This window comes from Astyanax mexicanus, chromosome 21 (genome assembly GCF_023375975.1).
Source record: "Astyanax mexicanus isolate ESR-SI-001 chromosome 21, AstMex3_surface, whole genome shotgun sequence".
In the NCBI taxonomy this organism is placed as follows: Eukaryota; Metazoa; Chordata; class Actinopteri; order Characiformes; family Acestrorhamphidae; genus Astyanax; species Astyanax mexicanus.
In genome coordinates this window covers 5,287,793-5,305,495 of record NC_064428.1, presented here as the reverse complement: position 1 = coordinate 5,305,495, position 17,703 = coordinate 5,287,793, and the positions used below count along the sequence as shown (strand labels likewise).

General features: G+C 36.9%; 1 protein-coding gene and 1 long non-coding RNA gene across 2 annotated transcripts in view; one reads left to right on the top strand and one right to left on the bottom strand.

Moving 5' to 3' along the window:
• Window positions 1-7,445, bottom strand: part of LOC125785570 (uncharacterized) — a 26,709-nt gene extending 19,264 nt beyond the window's left edge. The window contains exon 1 of the long non-coding RNA XR_007427918.1: window positions 7,382-7,445. This is a non-coding gene — a long non-coding RNA (uncharacterized LOC125785570). The remainder of the gene's footprint in view (window positions 1-7,381) is intronic.
• Window positions 1,953-17,703, top strand: LOC107197318 (sodium/potassium-transporting ATPase subunit alpha-1). Its single transcript, XM_022674946.2, has 22 exons — window positions 1,953-2,085; window positions 2,187-2,303; window positions 2,756-2,815; window positions 3,209-3,412; window positions 4,716-4,829; window positions 4,933-5,067; window positions 5,217-5,334; window positions 5,896-6,164; window positions 7,179-7,487; window positions 7,656-7,790; window positions 7,898-8,090; window positions 9,103-9,278; window positions 9,387-9,523; window positions 12,689-12,839; window positions 12,932-13,100; window positions 13,768-13,922; window positions 14,120-14,243; window positions 15,877-16,022; window positions 16,129-16,259; window positions 16,363-16,464; window positions 17,303-17,394; window positions 17,575-17,703. Exons 1-22 carry the CDS (start codon window positions 2,074-2,076, stop codon window positions 17,601-17,603), a joined length of 3,078 nt encoding a protein of 1,025 aa, XP_022530667.2. The 5' UTR covers window positions 1,953-2,073; the 3' UTR covers window positions 17,604-17,703.

Genomic DNA, 17,703 nt, shown 5'->3' with positions numbered 1-17,703 from the left:
AATAGGTCATATAAGGCACTATGAAGAAACATATATACATATGTTTACTGTATTTATATGTAACTACCTTAAAGGTTTACTACTACTACTAGCACTACTAGCACTTTATAATAAGGGTACATTAATTAACAATATTTACTATAAAATGTCTCAACCAATTATTAATTGACACTAGTTAAAATATGATTAATTATTATATATTTTAACTTAATGTCTTAATTCACTATTATTTACATCATTCTTAAGTCTTAGCATTTAGTAATATTTAATAATGTCTAATAACAATGCTTCTCATGTGTGTATGTTCTAAACTCTAATTCTTTTTTTTTTATTTCACAATAATAATATTAATAATAGTAATAATAATATTCTGTAATTGTTCAATTATTATTTTTTGTCAGAAAGATAAGTCTGGAACAGATAAGAGCTGGAACAGCCCGGAAAGTGTTTCATACATTTACACTGACTTTTATTTGACTGCAGACACTAGAAACTGTCATATTTTGTGTTTTATCTGCTCAACTTTATTTTATTTATTAACATTTAACATTTTATTCCTGCCACACGTTCCAAAAAAGTTGGGACAGAGGAAATTTAAGGCTGATAATGAGGTAAAAAAAAACTCGCAAACATTAAATAAATCATAAATCATAAATATGATTTGCTTCAAAAACAGCACCCATGAAAAGTTGAGGGTGTGTCCCAAATACAGTATGTACCAATTAACAAAAAATAGCTGAGAATGGTGTAGCAATTAATTGCAATAAAAAAACTGCTGTTTCTTTTTTACTGCAGGATTGGCAACATACACATATGTGTATATTTATGTTAAACATTATTCTTATTATATATAAAGACAAAATGGAAAGAAAATAAAATTACTAAAAATATAATTCACTTCTTGTTAGTACACAACAGGTTAATATTTAAATATTGTGTGTCCTAACCTGCTAAACCTGCAATATTAGGAATAGTATATAGAATATACCTTATAGTATAGTATTAGTACACAATTGGGACACAGCTCGAGTCTTTTAAGAGCAAATTTGAGTACTGTATTTCTAGTTTGTAAAACATGCTCAAAAACAAATTAATAAATAAAGATGTTCCTCAATCAAGGATTGGAATGTATTTGCATATTTGTGCCTCTACAGTGCATAAAATCATTCAATCATTCAATTAATTAAGAGGTATCCCAGTGCATATAAAGTGTGTATATTAATGTATGTTAAAATGTTGAGCAAATTAAACATCAGAATTTTTTTCAGAAACATGTTCATAATGTTATATTCTGTCTGCAATCAAATAAAAGTTAAAGGACACGAAAAAGGACATTTTTTTAATTTGTGCTTTCCATAATGTCAGAATTTGGGTTTGTATATATATGTATACACATAGACACACATATATAAATAAATGTTATTTGTATTTTTTAATGCTAGTGTTTTATTGAATATATAGACATTTACAGTCCAGAAAATATATTTTTTTCATTCTATTTTTTCACATGTGCCTAAAACTTTAATTAAAGCAGAATAATTGACATGGATAAAATGAATGTCTATTTGATTACTAGTTATTACACATTAACCTTCTGAAGTGAAAAATATTTTATCTTGCAACATAAAACTTAGTTCAATAATTTTTACTAATTATTACTAATATATTTTAATATTTTTTTGCTGAACTTGATATAAATACTCTTTTTACTTTAACTTTAAACGTTTGTAAGTCAAATGTTTAACAGCTCATATCGGCTCACTGACGGTCGATAAGTACTTCAAATGACCTTCCTGTATAGACACTCTGTGTATCTAAAATAATTGTAAAAGCGTGTCCACAAACGTACCCACGCCCTAATTGTTTATGGAAGATCTGTGATTGGTTGTCATTGAGAAGTTCAGGTGACCTCCCTGTACGTCCCATCAGTTCCTGAGGCTCCGCCTCTTTTGCAGGTGAGCTGGTGCAGTATAAAAGGTGCTGGGTACGGGCTGTGGGATGCAGACACGGTGATGTGTCTCTGGAGACAGTAACAGCTGACCGGAGGGGGGATTCACCTGACTGAGAGGAAGGATGGGGTTTGGAGTAAGTGCAGCAGTTTTATATGTGTGTGTGTTATTTTTGGTTCTATTGATTTTACTATACTGTACTAATTCTGTTCTCATTTTATTAAATGACTTAAACAGACAGGTAACGATAGGTACAGGTTGGCATCAACCTCTGAGGATGATGCTGCGAAAAAGAGGAAGAAGGGAAGGAGGAATCAAAAAGACCTGGAAGAACTGAAGAAAGAAGTGGAATTGGTAAAAAAAAATTATAATGAAACTAAAATACATAACTAAAGTAACTAAAGTAACTTAAAATATATTTTAAAAATATAGTTTTTTACTTTAAAATTACGGGATTAACACTTTGCAATTAGTGTAAATTAAATAAAAGTACAACAGAGTGCCTTAAATTATTATTAATTAACACTAATTGATTAGTTAAGACATTATTAATCATTACAACCATTTCAATTAATGTAAAAATGTTTAATTGTTTCCCATAACCATTTAAAAATGTTTATCACTGTTCTATTCTATGTTATTTCTGACCCTTATTGTACAGTGTTACCAAAATCGCTAAGCAAAGATCTACATTTTATATTAGATTTTTTTCCATATTGTAGAATAATGCATGTAATGTATATTTTTTACAATATATATTTAAACATACATTAAAATGTTGCTTACATTAACTTTCTCCAATGCAGGATGATCATAAGCTGACTGTGGAAGAGCTACAACGTAAATATGGCACAGATATTAACAGGGTAAGAAGATTTTAAAACAAATCTAATTTTAAGTACTTTAAGAGTTAAAACATAGTTTAATCATGCAGGCAGATTTTGGGCGGGAACCTAAAATGGTATATAAAATGTTGCTGGAACTAAACATTTTTCTCTCATTTCTCACTTTGCAATTGTGTTTAAAGAAGAAATTCTAACATTTTTCTTAAATATGTTTTTTTAATGATTTTTAAAACAGTAAAAAAAGGAGCACACAGAAATGTAATTATTGTATTTTTTTCAAAGCAAGGAAAACTTTCCAGTCTGTTAACGTTATTAAATAAAACTTAAAAAAAATTAAAAGTGTTAAATTTATCTCACATTGGTTACATTGATACATTAGCAAATATATAATTCCTGCTTTGATCTTTTTTAAAGGGTTTATCTCATTACCGTGCCAAGGAGATTCTGGACCGTGACGGCCCCAACGCCCTGACCCCGCCTCCAACTACCCCGGAGTGGGTGAAGTTCTGTAAGCAGCTGTTTGGTGGATTCTGCACTCTGCTCTGGATCGGAGCTGTCCTTTGTTTCCTGGCTTACACGATACAGGTCACAACAGAGAGTGAACCTGTCAAAGACAATGTAAGAAGTTTGCGTAAATATATTTGCGTAATATATATTTAGAACATATATAGGCCCTACTTTAGTGATCTATAGGCGAGAAATCAATGATGCACTAAGCAGACTGATTTCGGTTGTGTCACTGAGTCTTCGCTATTAGAACGATGGGAAAAGTACACCCTTGTGCACCTTATCTTAACTAATTATCTTTTACAGTAAATTAAATTTGGCAGACGCTTTTGTCCAAAGCGACTTACAATAGTCAAGTACAAAAGTAATAGAAGTTTAAAGGTAAAACATCTTTAGACAGGGCCTAAAGGAGGTCGAAGGGAAGAAGGAAATGAGGTTAGAAGTAGTTAGTATGTTAGAGGTGTTAGGAGAGTAAGTGCTCTTTGAAGAGCTCTGTCTTCAGGAGTTTATTAAAGATAGTGAGAGATTCTCCTGATCTGGTAGTAGAAGGTAGTTAGTTAGAGGTGTTAGGAGAGTAAGTGCTCTTTGAAGAGCTCAGTCTTCAGGAGTTTATTAAAGATAGTGAGAGATTCTCCTGATCTGGTAGCAGAAGGTTAGTTAGAGGTGTTAGGAGAGTAAGTGCTCTCTGAAGAGCTCTGTCTTCTGTCTTAAATAATAATGGATGTGTTTTGGGCATAATAATGTGAAATGAACCAATCAGTCATGTGACTTGCCATTCCCTTTAAGAGCCAGATGTGCTCTTATTTTGGCAGATTGGTATTTTAATGGTGCAGTGCTTCTGCGCTTCTCAGCAGAGAAAACTTACGCGTTCACACTGATCATTTACGGGAACAGCAATGTTAGTTTATGAAGTATTGTGTTTATTGCTGATGTAAAATTTGGTTTAGTGCACTGCTGTCGTACATTATGAACCTACATTAAGCGGGAGCAGCACACCTGTGTTGCCAAGATAGCAATGAACATCTGACGGTTGACGGTTGTCAGGGTAGAAATCAGTCAGTGGAGCACCTGTGTTTTAAAATTGCTGAAATTGCAATACAGCAGAGATTTACCTGAAAATTTACAGACCACCACACCTTTTCTACATCTTTGTAGATATATTCAATAGCACTATTGCTATTTAAATGATGCAGGCACAAGGTGTAATAGGTGTAATAGTGGGTTTTGGGTATATACACTGGGACACTTTGGGTATATAGCAAATACATAGTGCCACATAGTTCCATAGTGATACTTTTGGTATTTAAAGAACTATTAAGCATTTTATTGGTTCTTTAATGCAAAACAGAACCATGGCACTTACAAAAGACCCCCTAAAGAACCTACATAAAGATGTATATGTTTTTTCCTCCAGCTGTACCTTGGAATAGTACTTGCCGCAGTGGTGTTGATCACAGGATGCTTCTCCTACTACCAAGAGGCAAAGAGCTCAAAGATCATGGAGTCCTTCAAGAAGCTCGTCCCTCAGGCAAAGATAACCTGAATATAATATAACTTAATATTCCTTTCCATCACTGCATCTAGTCATGAACTAACCTGTATTATTTTTATAATTGCTATGGTTTACACAGCAAGCCCTTGTAATCAGAGATGGTGAGAAGAAGAGCATCAATGCTGTAGATGTGGTGGTCGGTGACCTTGTGGAAGTGAAGGGCGGCGACCGAATCCCTGCTGATCTGCGTATTATTTCTGCACAAGGATGCAAGGCAAGTTATCACGCTCACATCAAATTACATCACATTACATCACATTACATCACTTACACACAGCAAAAACTCTGAAAGTCTAACATTTAATTGAGTGCAGATGGATTAAATGACTGTTATATATATATGGTTTTTTATTATTTTAACAGGTGGACAACTCTTCTCTCACTGGTGAATCTGAGCCCCAGACTCGCAGTCCTCAGTTCTCTAATGAAAACCCTCTGGAGACAAAGAACATCGCTTTCCTTTCCACCAACTGTGTTGAAGGTGCAATAATTGCATAGCGAAGTATCATTAAAGACATTTATTTATTTAATATTTATTCTACAGTTATTAAACACAATTAAGATACATTTGTTTCGTTAAGCACGTCTTGTGGAGTCCCACAGAGTTCAATTTTGGGGCCTATTAAACTGATAATAACTATGACAGCAGTACAATTATTATAGGAAGTGTGGGCTTACATACAGGGTTTAAGGGGTTAAATGTTATATGCTGTATAATTGAATTGTTGCACTATAAACAAAGTTAATATAAAGAAAGTTAAGTTTTTTTTTTCATATGCAATATTGCAGTATAAAGAAAACTGAATACATGACTGTTACAGTGTCTACAATAGTTGGATGTCACAGATTTGATAAATTGGTTGATTTTTCTCTTTAGGAACACTGTAAATATTACATATTACAACCTAACAATTCTATTAAGTAGCCTTTATTTTTCTGGGGATAATTATGAATAATCATTCTAATAATCTTCTTTTTTTCTATTTCTTGTTATTATTAATGCTAATATATTAATGAATTATCGCATGAATTGTTTCTGCAGGATCTGCCACAGGTATCGTCATCAACACAGGCGATCGTACTGTGATGGGTCGTATCGCTATCCTCGCCTCCAGTCTTGAAGTCGGACAGACTCCAATCAACATTGAGATCGAGCACTTCATCCACATCATCACTGGAGTGGCTTTTTTCCTGGGTGGAACTTTCTGCATTCTTTCTATGATTCTGGGATACACCTGGCTGGAAGCTGTGATTTTCCTTATTGGACTGATTGTTGCCAACGTTCCTGAAGGTCTACTCGCCACAGTCACTGTAAGTGAAAGTTTATCTACATTTGTAGGCATAATCTAGACACCCTATTCATTTTATAGAGCAAAAAATGTTGTCCTATGTCATTATGTCTGATTATAACTGTTCAAACCTATACTTTAAGAGTTCCCTTCTCCCTTCATCATTTTTAGTATTATTACACTGTAGAAATTTATGTCATGAAGAAAACCACTTAAAGATGAGCCAACTAAAAGTAAACCAACAAAAAAAACAACAAAAAAAATAACTGTATGTTTTTGATTTTTGAAGTTATGTCAAATGTGTATTGTAAGTATCACTGATTGCTAAAAAGATTAATTTGTGTCAATGACTCATTTTATATTAATAAAATTAATATAGTGGCCTGATTACTAAATTTCGATGCTGTCCAATGAAAAACAAAAATTCCCGTAACAGCAACTTTGTAGAAGAAAAAAGTCAATGTAAAAAAAAAAGTTTATTTCATGTAATTTTGAAGTATTTCTATTGGTTCGTTCACCAAGACATTTTGTATGTTCAAATTATGTAGTAAACTAAAAATGAACAAAAATGGAGATTTGTTTTTCATTGGACAGTAATGATTTGTTGTTTAAGTTACCAGCGGATAGCATAAAGTCTATATACACAAAACACAGTAACTTGCTCTTATAGCCTTCAACACTGAGGCCAGGCAGTTAACTAATATATAACACATACAGTATATAAATCCCAAGAGAAAACAGCAGAGGTCTGTGGAGAATGACTACACACTGATAGTGAGTGAGATATGGTTGGAGGTTATATTACTTGCTCGTGTGCAGGTACAGTAGCATCAAAAACCCCTCTAATTTCTTCAGTCCTGGTCTGGCCTCGCAACTGTATGACTTTGCCTTTTCCCAACACAACATCTGATTTACCTATAATCAGCTTATTGACAAGCCTTTCTTAAAAAGAGCTGTGGTGGGTGAGTTACAGCAGGCATACCAAACAAATAAACATTAAATATAATGTTTCTTTTAAATCTGTAACTACTTTTAGGTGTGTCTGACCCTAACCGCCAAGCGAATGGCCAAGAAGAACTGCCTGGTGAAGAATCTGGAAGCTGTGGAAACTCTTGGTTCTACTTCCACCATCTGCTCAGACAAGACCGGAACCCTGACCCAGAACCGGATGACTGTGGCCCACATGTGGTTCGACAGCCAGATCCATGAAGCCGACACCACAGAGAACCAGAGTGGAACCGCCTTTGATAGAAGCTCTCCTACATGGTCGGCTCTGGCTCGTGTTGCTGGACTGTGCAACCGTGCTACTTTTCTGGGTGATCAGTCCAACATTCCTGTTCTTAAGGTAGGTTTGCATGGCAAAGTAACCCATTAGGGTTCATTATTGAATGATTGTTAATCTTAAAGCTAAAACGATTGGTAACCATTTAAGTTTTAAGGGTTAAACAGTCTGAATAACTAGATAAAAATAAAGAGAATGTAGAATGTGAAGAGACTTGTCCATCTTTTGCAGAGAGATACAGCTGGAGATGCCTCAGAATCTGCTCTGCTGAAGTGTATTGAGCTCTGCTGTGGTTCAGTGAAGGAGATGAGAGACCAGTACACGAAGCTGGCTGAGATCCCCTTCAACTCCACCAACAAATACCAGGTACCTGTTTATTTAGGATACTTAAATCTTTAAGCTTAAAGACAAGACAACTGCAAGGTGAAACAGTACACAGGTCTCCTAACATCAGCTGATCTGTTGCCCTCCAGCTCTCAGTCCACAAGAACCCAAACTCTGAAGACACCAAGCACCTGCTGGTAATGAAGGGAGCCCCTGAAAGGATCCTGGACCGATGCTCGACTATCTTGATTCAGGGAAAAGAGCAGCCTCTGGACGATGAGCTGAAGGAATCTTTCCATAACGCGTATCTGAAACTGGGTGGTCTTGGAGAAAGAGTTCTAGGCAAGTGAAACTTACAGTATACAGTCATATGAAAAAGTGTGGGCACCCCTATTAATCTGAATTATTTTTAGTTCTAAATATTTGGGTGTTTGCAACATCCATTTCAGTTTGATATATCTAATAACTGATGGACACAGTAATATTTCAGGATTGAAACAGCTTCTCCTTGTGCAAAGTGCGCTGTATTGTTGACCGGTGCACAGTGACACCATCTGCAGCAAGATGATGCTGCAGCTCTTTGGAGGTGGTCTGTGGATTGTCCTTGACTGTTCTCACCATTCTTCTTCTCTGCCTTTCTGATATTTTTCTTGGCCTGCCACTTCTGGGCTTAACAAGATCTGTCCCTGTGCTCTTCCATTTCCTTACTATGTTCCTCACAGTGGAAACTGACAGGTTAAATCTCTGAGACAACTTTTTGTATCCTTCCCCTGAACAACTATGTTGAACAATCTTTGTTTTTAGATCATTTGAGAGTTGTTTTGATAATCCCATGATGCCACTCTTCAGAGGAGATTCAAATAGGAGAACAACTTGCAATTAAATACCTTAAATACCTTTTCTCATGATTGGATACACCTGGCTATGAAGTTCAAAGATCAATGAGGTTACCAAACCAATTTTGTGCTTCAGTAAGTCAGTAAAAAGTAGTTAGGAATATTCAAATCAATAAAATGTTAAGGGTGCCCATACTTTTGCACCGGTCAAATTTTGGTTTAATGCATATTGCACATTTTCTGTTAGTACAATAAACCTCATTTCAATTCTGAAATATTACTGTGTCCATCAGTTATTAGATATATCAAACTGAAATGGCTGTAAACACCCAAATATTTACAACTAAAAATGATTAAGATTAATAGGGGAGCCCAAACCTTTTCATATGACTGTATAGATAACATTTTATAGTATTATACAGATCAAGTATGTTCATGTGCACATTTTTTTACATTTAATTCAATATACTGTAAGAAACCTAAGTTCACGCAAGTAAAAGTGGACTTAATCTTTGCAGGTTTCTGCCATTTCAACCTTCCTGATGACCAGTTCCCAGAAGGCTTCGCATTTGACATTGAATCAGTGAACTTCCCCACTGAGAACCTGTGCTTCGTTGGTCTGATGTCTATGATTGATCCTCCTCGTGCTGCTGTACCTGATGCCGTAGCCAAGTGCAGAAGTGCTGGAATTAAGGTACAGCAGCAGTACTCTTCCTATTAAGAATTAATTTCCTTATTAGTTCAATTAGTACCTTTAGAAGTTCTCTATTAAATCATTCTTAATTCAATTTCCTATGCGCAGGTCATCATGGTGACAGGTGATCACCCAATCACAGCAAAGGCCATCGCTAAAGGCGTGGGTATCATTTCTGAGTCCAGCGAGACTGTGGAAGACATTGCTGCTCGTCTGAACATCGCCGTTGAAGAAGTCAACCCAAGGTAAGTGTAGAAACTTCCTATGAAACCTGTGTTTATAATGCATTATACATGCTTTTATTGTATAGCGCTTCATATGGCATACTATTAGAACAGCACTGCTGAGGTAAATCTATGATGAAAACAGCACTGCTGAGGTAAATATTTGGAATAAATTGCACAGCTGAGGTAAATTTGCTAAAAGAACAGCACTGCTGAGGTAAATATATTAAACAAACATCTCTGCTGAGGTAAACTTTCTATTAGAAGAGCACTGTTAAAGTAAATCTATTATAAAGCTACTCCTACTATGGTCTCGTTCCGCCGAAATCTTCGAGATCTCCCAGCAGACCAGTACTCCTCGCTGGTGACTGACAATATGCCTCCATTAGGCTCATTTTCATCACTCAATGTTAATGATGCCACTGATACTCTTTGCTCCACATTAAGCTCCTGTTTGGACGACCTCTGTCCTCAAACATCTCGAGCCATTAAACCAAGCAAACCGCAGCCATGGCTCAAAAATGACACGCTCAGGGAACTACGCTCCAAACTCAGAGCTGCTGAAAGAAAATGGCAAAAAAAGCAAAACCAGACAGACCTAAAAAACTACCAACTGCTCCTGGCTTCTTTTTCAGCCAGCCTCACTGCTGCTAAGGCTGAATTCTATCACAAAAAAATCAGCTCCCTCACAGACTCCCGGAAACTATTTGCTACATTCAAAACACTACTCAACCCTCCACCTCCTCCTCAGGCTACCTGCCTTACGGCTGAAGCTCTTGCCTCATTCTTTACTGGGAAAGTGGCAGCTATCAGCAGACAGTTTACTGATGCGACATGTAGCAGTCCTGCATCATGCTCTGCTGCCCGGTATCCCTCTACCGAAGGCGTCGCTTTCTCCTCGTTCGCTCCTCTCACTGAGAACGAGACACTGGCTCTCCTAACACGTAGCCGTCCTACTACGTGTCCACTTGACCCGATTCCTTCAGACCTTCTGCAAACCATTGCACCTGCAATCATTCCGGCTATTACTCACACGATCAATGCCTCTTTAACATCTGGTGTGTTCCCGACTGCTTTTAAACAAGCACAGGTCACACCACTGCTTAAAAAGCCTTCTCTCAACCCCGCCCAGGTTGATAACTACAGACCAGTCTCACTACTGCCTTTTCTTTCTAAAACATTAGAAAGAGCAGCTCTCAATCAAGTCTCTGGCTTCCTCACCCAAAATGACCTCCTGGACCAGAACTGGTTGATCTGGTTTCAAGAAAGGGCACTCTACTGAGACGGCTCTGTTGTCTGTGACAGAAGCGTTAAAAACTGCTAGAGCTGCAGGACAGTCCTCAGTGCTCATTCTGCTGGACCTCTCGGCTGCTTTCGACACAGTCAACCATGACTTCCTCCTAACTATACTCTCGAACATGGGGATCTCAGACAATGCGCTGTCATGGTTCAGATCGTACCTCACTGGGCGCTCGTTCAGGGTGTCATGGCAAGGACGGCTGTCCCCAGCCCACTCGTTACCCACTGGGGTTCCCCAGGGTTCGGTACTGGGACCTCTTCTCTTCTCAATATACACCACCTCTCTAGGTCGGGTTATCCGCTCACATGGTTTTTCCTACCACTGCTTTGCTGACGACACTCAGCTATACCTGTCGTTCTCACCAGATGATCACTCAATCTCTGCACGAATATCACAGTGTCTCTCAGACATATCCGCATGGATGAAGGAACATCACGTCCAATTAAACCTCTCAAAGACTGAACTTCTGGTCATACCAGCAAAACCTCCTATTCAACACAACTTTGCCATAACCATCGACTCTCTCTCTCTCTCACCGACAAAGGTTGCTAGGAACCTGGGTGTTCTGGTTGATGACCAGCTTCTCTTCACGCACCATGTGGCCTCAGTTGCTCGATCCTGCCGCTTTGCGCTTTAAAACATCTGAAAAATTCGACCGTTTCTGACGCAACAGGCCACCCAACTCCTGTAACAAGCTGTGGTAATCTCACGCCTCGACTACTGCAATGCCGTACTAACTGGCCTCCCGGCCTGTGTAGTAAAACCACTCCAGATGATCCAGAACGCAGCAGCACGTTTGGTCTTCAACCAGCCAAAACGGGCACATGTCACCCCACTGCTCATTGAGCTCCACTGGCTACCGTTTGCTGCTCGCATCAAATTCAAAGCGCTTACAATCGCCTACAAGGTGATGACAGTACAGGCTCCTTCCTACCTGCACTCGCTCCTGAAGGCTTACGCTACCTCCCGGCCGCTGCGCTCCTCCAATGAATGTCGCCTCGCTTTGCCAAACACTCACACAAAGCAATCCAGACTGTTCTCATACAGAGTTCCCCAATGGTGGAACAAACTACCCTCCACTACCAGATCAGGAGAATCTCTCACTATCTTTAATAAACTCCTGAAGACAGAGCTCTTCAAAGAGCACTTACTCTCCTAACACCTCTAACTAACTACCTTCTACTACCAGATCAGGAGAATCTCTCACTATCTTTAATAAACTCCTGAAGACAGAGCTCTTCAAAGAGCACTTACTCTCCTAACACCTCTAACAAACTAACTAATTCTAACCTCATCTCCTTCTTCCTCTTCTCTACTCCTCTATCCCATTATTTCCCTCTGACCTCCTTAAGGCCCTATCTATAGATGCTTTATTTTTAACTTCTATTATTTTTGTACTTAACCTCTTCTATTATTTGCACCATATATATGCACCATCTCCATATATTCAGGATTAAAGTAAAATAAATGATACTGGACAGATATAATCTGTCTCTAGTCGATATATAATGGGAAATGAGAACAGTGTGAATTTTTCTTTTTGCTAAAAACAGCAAAAAAGTAGTACCCTGATCTGATAATTAGGGATGGGTGAATTTAAAAAATGTTGGCGATATTATTGTGTATGATATGATATGGCACACCCCTAATTACTGTTATAGAACTGGGAGTTCTATAAAACCAGAAAATCAAACTTATTATTAAATTAAATAAGTTATTAAATTACACTATTAAATCCTTAAAGAAACCTTTCTATACAAATAATTTTAGTAGTATCAACGTATATTACTGTAGCATTTTTAATGGAGTAATAGAGGTGAAACTTGATTATTTTTCTACATTTCATCAGATCCATCACACTAATCATACTAATCAATGTTTTGCAGGGATGCAAAGGCCTGTGTGGTTCACGGAGGTGAACTGAAGAATATGACCCCCGAGCAGCTGGATGATATCCTGAAGCACCACTCTGAGATTGTGTTCGCCAGAACTTCCCCACAGCAGAAACTCATCATTGTGGAAGGATTCCAGCGACAGGTAATTTCCAAAATGAAGCCAAAACACAGATAATTCTGCAGTTTATTTAATTATATATACTGTACATAACTTTACTTCTTCTGTCTCATCAGGGTGCTATCGTGGCTGTGACTGGTGATGGAGTGAACGATTCTCCAGCTCTGAAGAAAGCTGATATTGGTGTAGCTATGGGTATCGCTGGATCTGATGTCTCCAAACAGGCTGCTGACATGATTCTGCTGGATGATAACTTTGCCTCCATTGTTACTGGAGTAGAAGAAGGTACTAAAGTTTACAAAAACTTGCACAAGGCGTATCATGATGCTAACACACAGTCTATTTTGTTTACACCTTCCGCCTGCATTGTTTAAATAGCAACAGCATTTCTAAATACATCTACGCTGATAGGCATGGTCGTCTGGAATCGAGGTGTGTTTAGAATGTGTAGAAGTGTGTGTATTGCTATCTTGGTAACAGAAAACACAGATACGCTACTGACTGAATACAACCTAGACAGACATCAACAGTCAGACGCTAATTGCTATCTTGGCAGTGAATAGCACATGCCTGTTGACAGCGATACAAACTTTTACATCAATAATAAACATAATAAACGATTGTGAACGAGCAGATCAGTTTAATCTGTTGAGAAGTGTTGAACTCATCCAAATAGTTGCGCCGCAGAAATAGTAATCTGCCAAAGTCAGAGCACCCCTGGCTCTTAAAGGGAATGTCAAGTGACACACATGATTATTTAAGAGAGTTAGTACATGCTTTTTGCATCTTTCAAAGGTGTACTTTTCCTGTCATTATGATAGCAAAGACACACTGATACACCCTTAATCAAGCTGCACGGTGCGCATATATATATAGCCTATAGGCTGGATCCTAAATGTTTTGTTGAAACCATTTATATATTTTTAAAACTATTTATATATTTCCTCCCCAGGTCGTCTGATTTTTGACAACTTGAAGAAATCCATTGCGTACACCCTGACCAGTAAAATCCCTGAGATGTCTCCCTTCCTCTTCTTCGTCATCGCTGGCATTCCTCTTGCCCTGGGAACTGTCACTATCTTATGTATTGATCTAGGAACTGACATGGTGAGGCGAAAAACATTTCACACTGTAAACCCACACTTAGTTTAAACAAACGTTACTAATTAACACTCTACATCAGTGTGTAGTCATTCCCCCTTGGGCTACTTTAGATAAACTTGCTTGGAAAAACAAACTGAGCTGCTAACTGCTAACTTTTGTTAAGTAATTCTGTGGTGTGTGTCTGCTTGCTTACTTTATAGGTACCTGCTATTTCTCTGGCTTATGAAGGTCCTGAGAGTGACATCATGAAGAGACAGCCCAGAAATCCCCAAACCGACAAATTAGTAAATGAAAGGCTCATCAGCATGGCTTATGGTCAAATTGGTAAGCCAACAATGTGAAACTATTAGCACTTTCTTCTAAGTGTGCAGAGATGAACAACAACCATTGAAATAGTTCATTCTCAATATTAAGGCTCAATATTAATACAAAGCTCTTATAGTGCAAGATATATCAGAATTAACAGACAAATTAAAATACAATAGTAAATATTGTGTTAAAAAGTTAAAAAGTTGAGAAAACTCAAATCAAGTTGCTGCACTAGATGCATTCCAAAAACTTTTTTATAAAGTTGTGCCAACCAGAAATCTTTAGCTCAGATTATTCACAGGCTACAGTCTGATAATACTTGCCTCTGAACGGCAAAGGAGCTAGATCTTAGTGTGGTTAGCGGGTAATGCTAATGCTAATGCTGTTCCAGGAGTGCTAGCGGGGGTTAGCAGCAGGCTAAAGGCCATTAATTCTCACCTTTCAAATCATAAAAATCAAAGGGTTATCATCTAACACTAAACTAAACTTATAAAGATATCCTTCTCATGTATTCAATGTTTATGTTTAAAGTTATATTACTGGAGTAATTTGTTGTAATGGAAATGTAATGGAAACTATTCAGGTTTGCAAAAAACAGATTTTGGATTTCTATAAAACCAGCAAACCAAACTGTTATTAAATTACACCATTAAATCCTCGAATGAGCCTTTCTATTCCAATAATTATAGAAATATCAACGTGTATTACTGTAGCATTTTGGAGTTCAAACTTGATGATTTTTCTGCATTTTATCAGATTCATCACACTAATTATAAACATAAACAGATTATTCACAGGCTACAGTCTGATACTTATCTCTGATCGACGAAAGAGCTAGAGCTTAGTGCGATTAGCGGGTAATGCTAATGCTAATGCTGTTCCAGGAGTGCTAGCGGGGTTAAGCAGCAGGCTAAAGGTCGTTAATACTCAACTTTGAACTGCAAAAGAGCTAGAGCTTAGTGCGGTTAGCAGGTAATGCTAATACTGCTCCAGTCTCAAGTCCCAGTGCTGGAGAGCTAAACTGAAATGCCTGTACAACACTATACTTTAGCGAGTTAATACCTGTATAGCATTACTAACAACAGGTCAAAAAAACATGCAGAATTGCTCAGTAGACCCAGTTCAATTAATGAGTTAAACTGAGCATGTGCAGCAGTGCAGTGTAGTTGGCTTGTCCTCAACTGGGGCACAACTACAAATTGTAAATTTGGTCAACACAGATTATTTTTAAGACCAACTTTTAACAAGAAACTTAATAATGTTAGTTATGGTAATTCGTTTGCTCTAGTTTACAGTGTAATTCAATATTTAATTACGTAATTTATTTATTCTGTATTACTGCACTACCTCATATCTACGACTGATTACTTCCACACTTTGTATAGTTTTTGTATTTATATATTCATGTATATATTTTTAAATCAGTTTAGAATTTTATAGTCTATCTATCTATCAATTTATTGTACAGCTGACTTAAAAAAACATTAAGAATAATTTTTAAGTTATTTAAAGTTCTTTTTGCTGTTGTTTAGTAAAAAAAAAGGATAAAGCTTTCTGAGATCCTCCTTTAAACTGATCTGCATTAGTAAAATTATTAGTATTTTTCAGCATAAATAATTAGATTTACTTGTTATTTACACCATTTCAGGTATGATGCAAGCAGTAGGAGGCTTCTTTACCTACTTCGTAATCCTTGCTGAGAACGGATTCCTGCCCTTGTTTCTGATTGGACTGCGTGTAAACTGGGATAACCCATACTGCAATGACTTGGAGGATAGCTATGGCCAGCAGTGGGTAAGCAGTGCAAATCAGGGGTAACCAAGATAAGACTGATAGAAATTCATATTTAAATGCTGAGAAGTTTAATTCACTACTTTTTTATATCTGTTCTTGTTTGCAGACCTATGAGAGCAGAAAGATCGTAGAGTACACGTGCCACACTGCCTTCTTCATGAGTATTGTGATTGTGCAGTGGACTGATCTGATCATCTGCAAGACCAGGACAAACTCACTCATACACCAGGGAATGAAGTACGTGAACCAAAGGAGAATAAAAATATATATATTTTTATTATTCCTTAAATATAGACAATGCCTTCAACAGTACACTCAATTTCTACTTTTCTGTTTGCAGAAACAAAGTCCTCAACTTTGGTCTGATCGAGGAAACGGCTCTGGCGGCCTTCCTGTCCTACTGTCCAGGCACAGATGTAGCTGTGAGAATGTATCCACTCAAGTAAGTTCATGATCTGAAATGATCTTACCTGTTTATCTGAAGCATTAAAGAGTTTAAAAGCAAATATTAAACAATAGCAGAAGAATATCAGACTTGGGTAGGGCAGGGAGGGCAACCCATGGTTGAAAAAGCATCTCTAATATGCAATAATAGTGCATTTAAGGTGGAATTTAAGGTGGAACGTAGGGGTGGGCAATATTATATCCAATATATACAATATATCGTGACACAGAAATATCGTGATATTAAAAATCCATATCGTGATATGTTATATAGAGATATTCTGTCTTAAAAGTAGTCTATTATTTACTGTGAAGCTTTAGGTTTATTTATTGTATAATTGTTTTAGTTTGCAGTTTATATGCATGCACTAAATATTCTGCAATATTATTTGCTGCATTATATTATTTTATGCTATATTATTTATTTTGCCACATTATGATTAAACTGTTATATTATTATACTATATTCCTGAAATGAATTAATTATTTTTCTGTTTTCCTATATCGCCAAGTATATCGTTATCGCAAAAATACCCTGAAATATCGTGATATTATTTTAGAGCCATATCGCCCACCCCTAGTGGAACGATAGAATCTTAATGCTTAATGCGAGTGAAATATCATACTGAATTATTAACTGAATAATCTTATTTAACTACTCTAGCAGGTAATTAGTAATGTTGAGGGAGAGAAATATAAAGCTTGTGGCTAAACGTTAGCTTCTCTAAAACTAGGGCATGTCATTGTCATTGAATTTTATAAGTTATTATTTTATCTTTTGTTTATATTTTTGTTTGTAAAATTTTAATTGTAAAATTACTGTCTGTCCCTTATAGACCCTGGTGGTGGTTGTGCCCCATGCCATACTCCCTGCTCATCTTCGTCTACGATGAGGTCAGAAAATACCTCCTTCGCAGGAACCCAGGAGGTAAAAAAACGCTTCTTTATGCTTTTTTAGTACTTAACAGGTGCTATATGTACATATAAATTGGTATAAAACGTGTAGGTATAGTATAAAATTAATTCTACACAAATGAGTGATTATAAAAAGCACTTCTAATTGTAAAAAAATGATCACTAATTTGTGTTTCGTCTCTTTTTTGTTTAGGTTGGATAGAAAAAGAGACATATTACTAAACTGCAGTGATCAGTGATCTATGTGCTCCAATCATGCCCACAGTCACATCTGTAATGTAATGTAAAGTTGAATTCTGAAAATAAAACAATGTTAACAGTG

Coding starts and splice junctions, on each gene's coding strand:
- LOC107197318 (XM_022674946.2), top strand. Junction 5,068..5,216: donor TTTCTGCACAAGGATGCAAG/GCAAGTTATCAC, acceptor TTATTTTAACAG/GTGGACAACTCTTCTCTCAC. Junction 6,165..7,178: donor GTCTACTCGCCACAGTCACT/GTAAGTGAAAGT, acceptor AACTACTTTTAG/GTGTGTCTGACCCTAACCGC.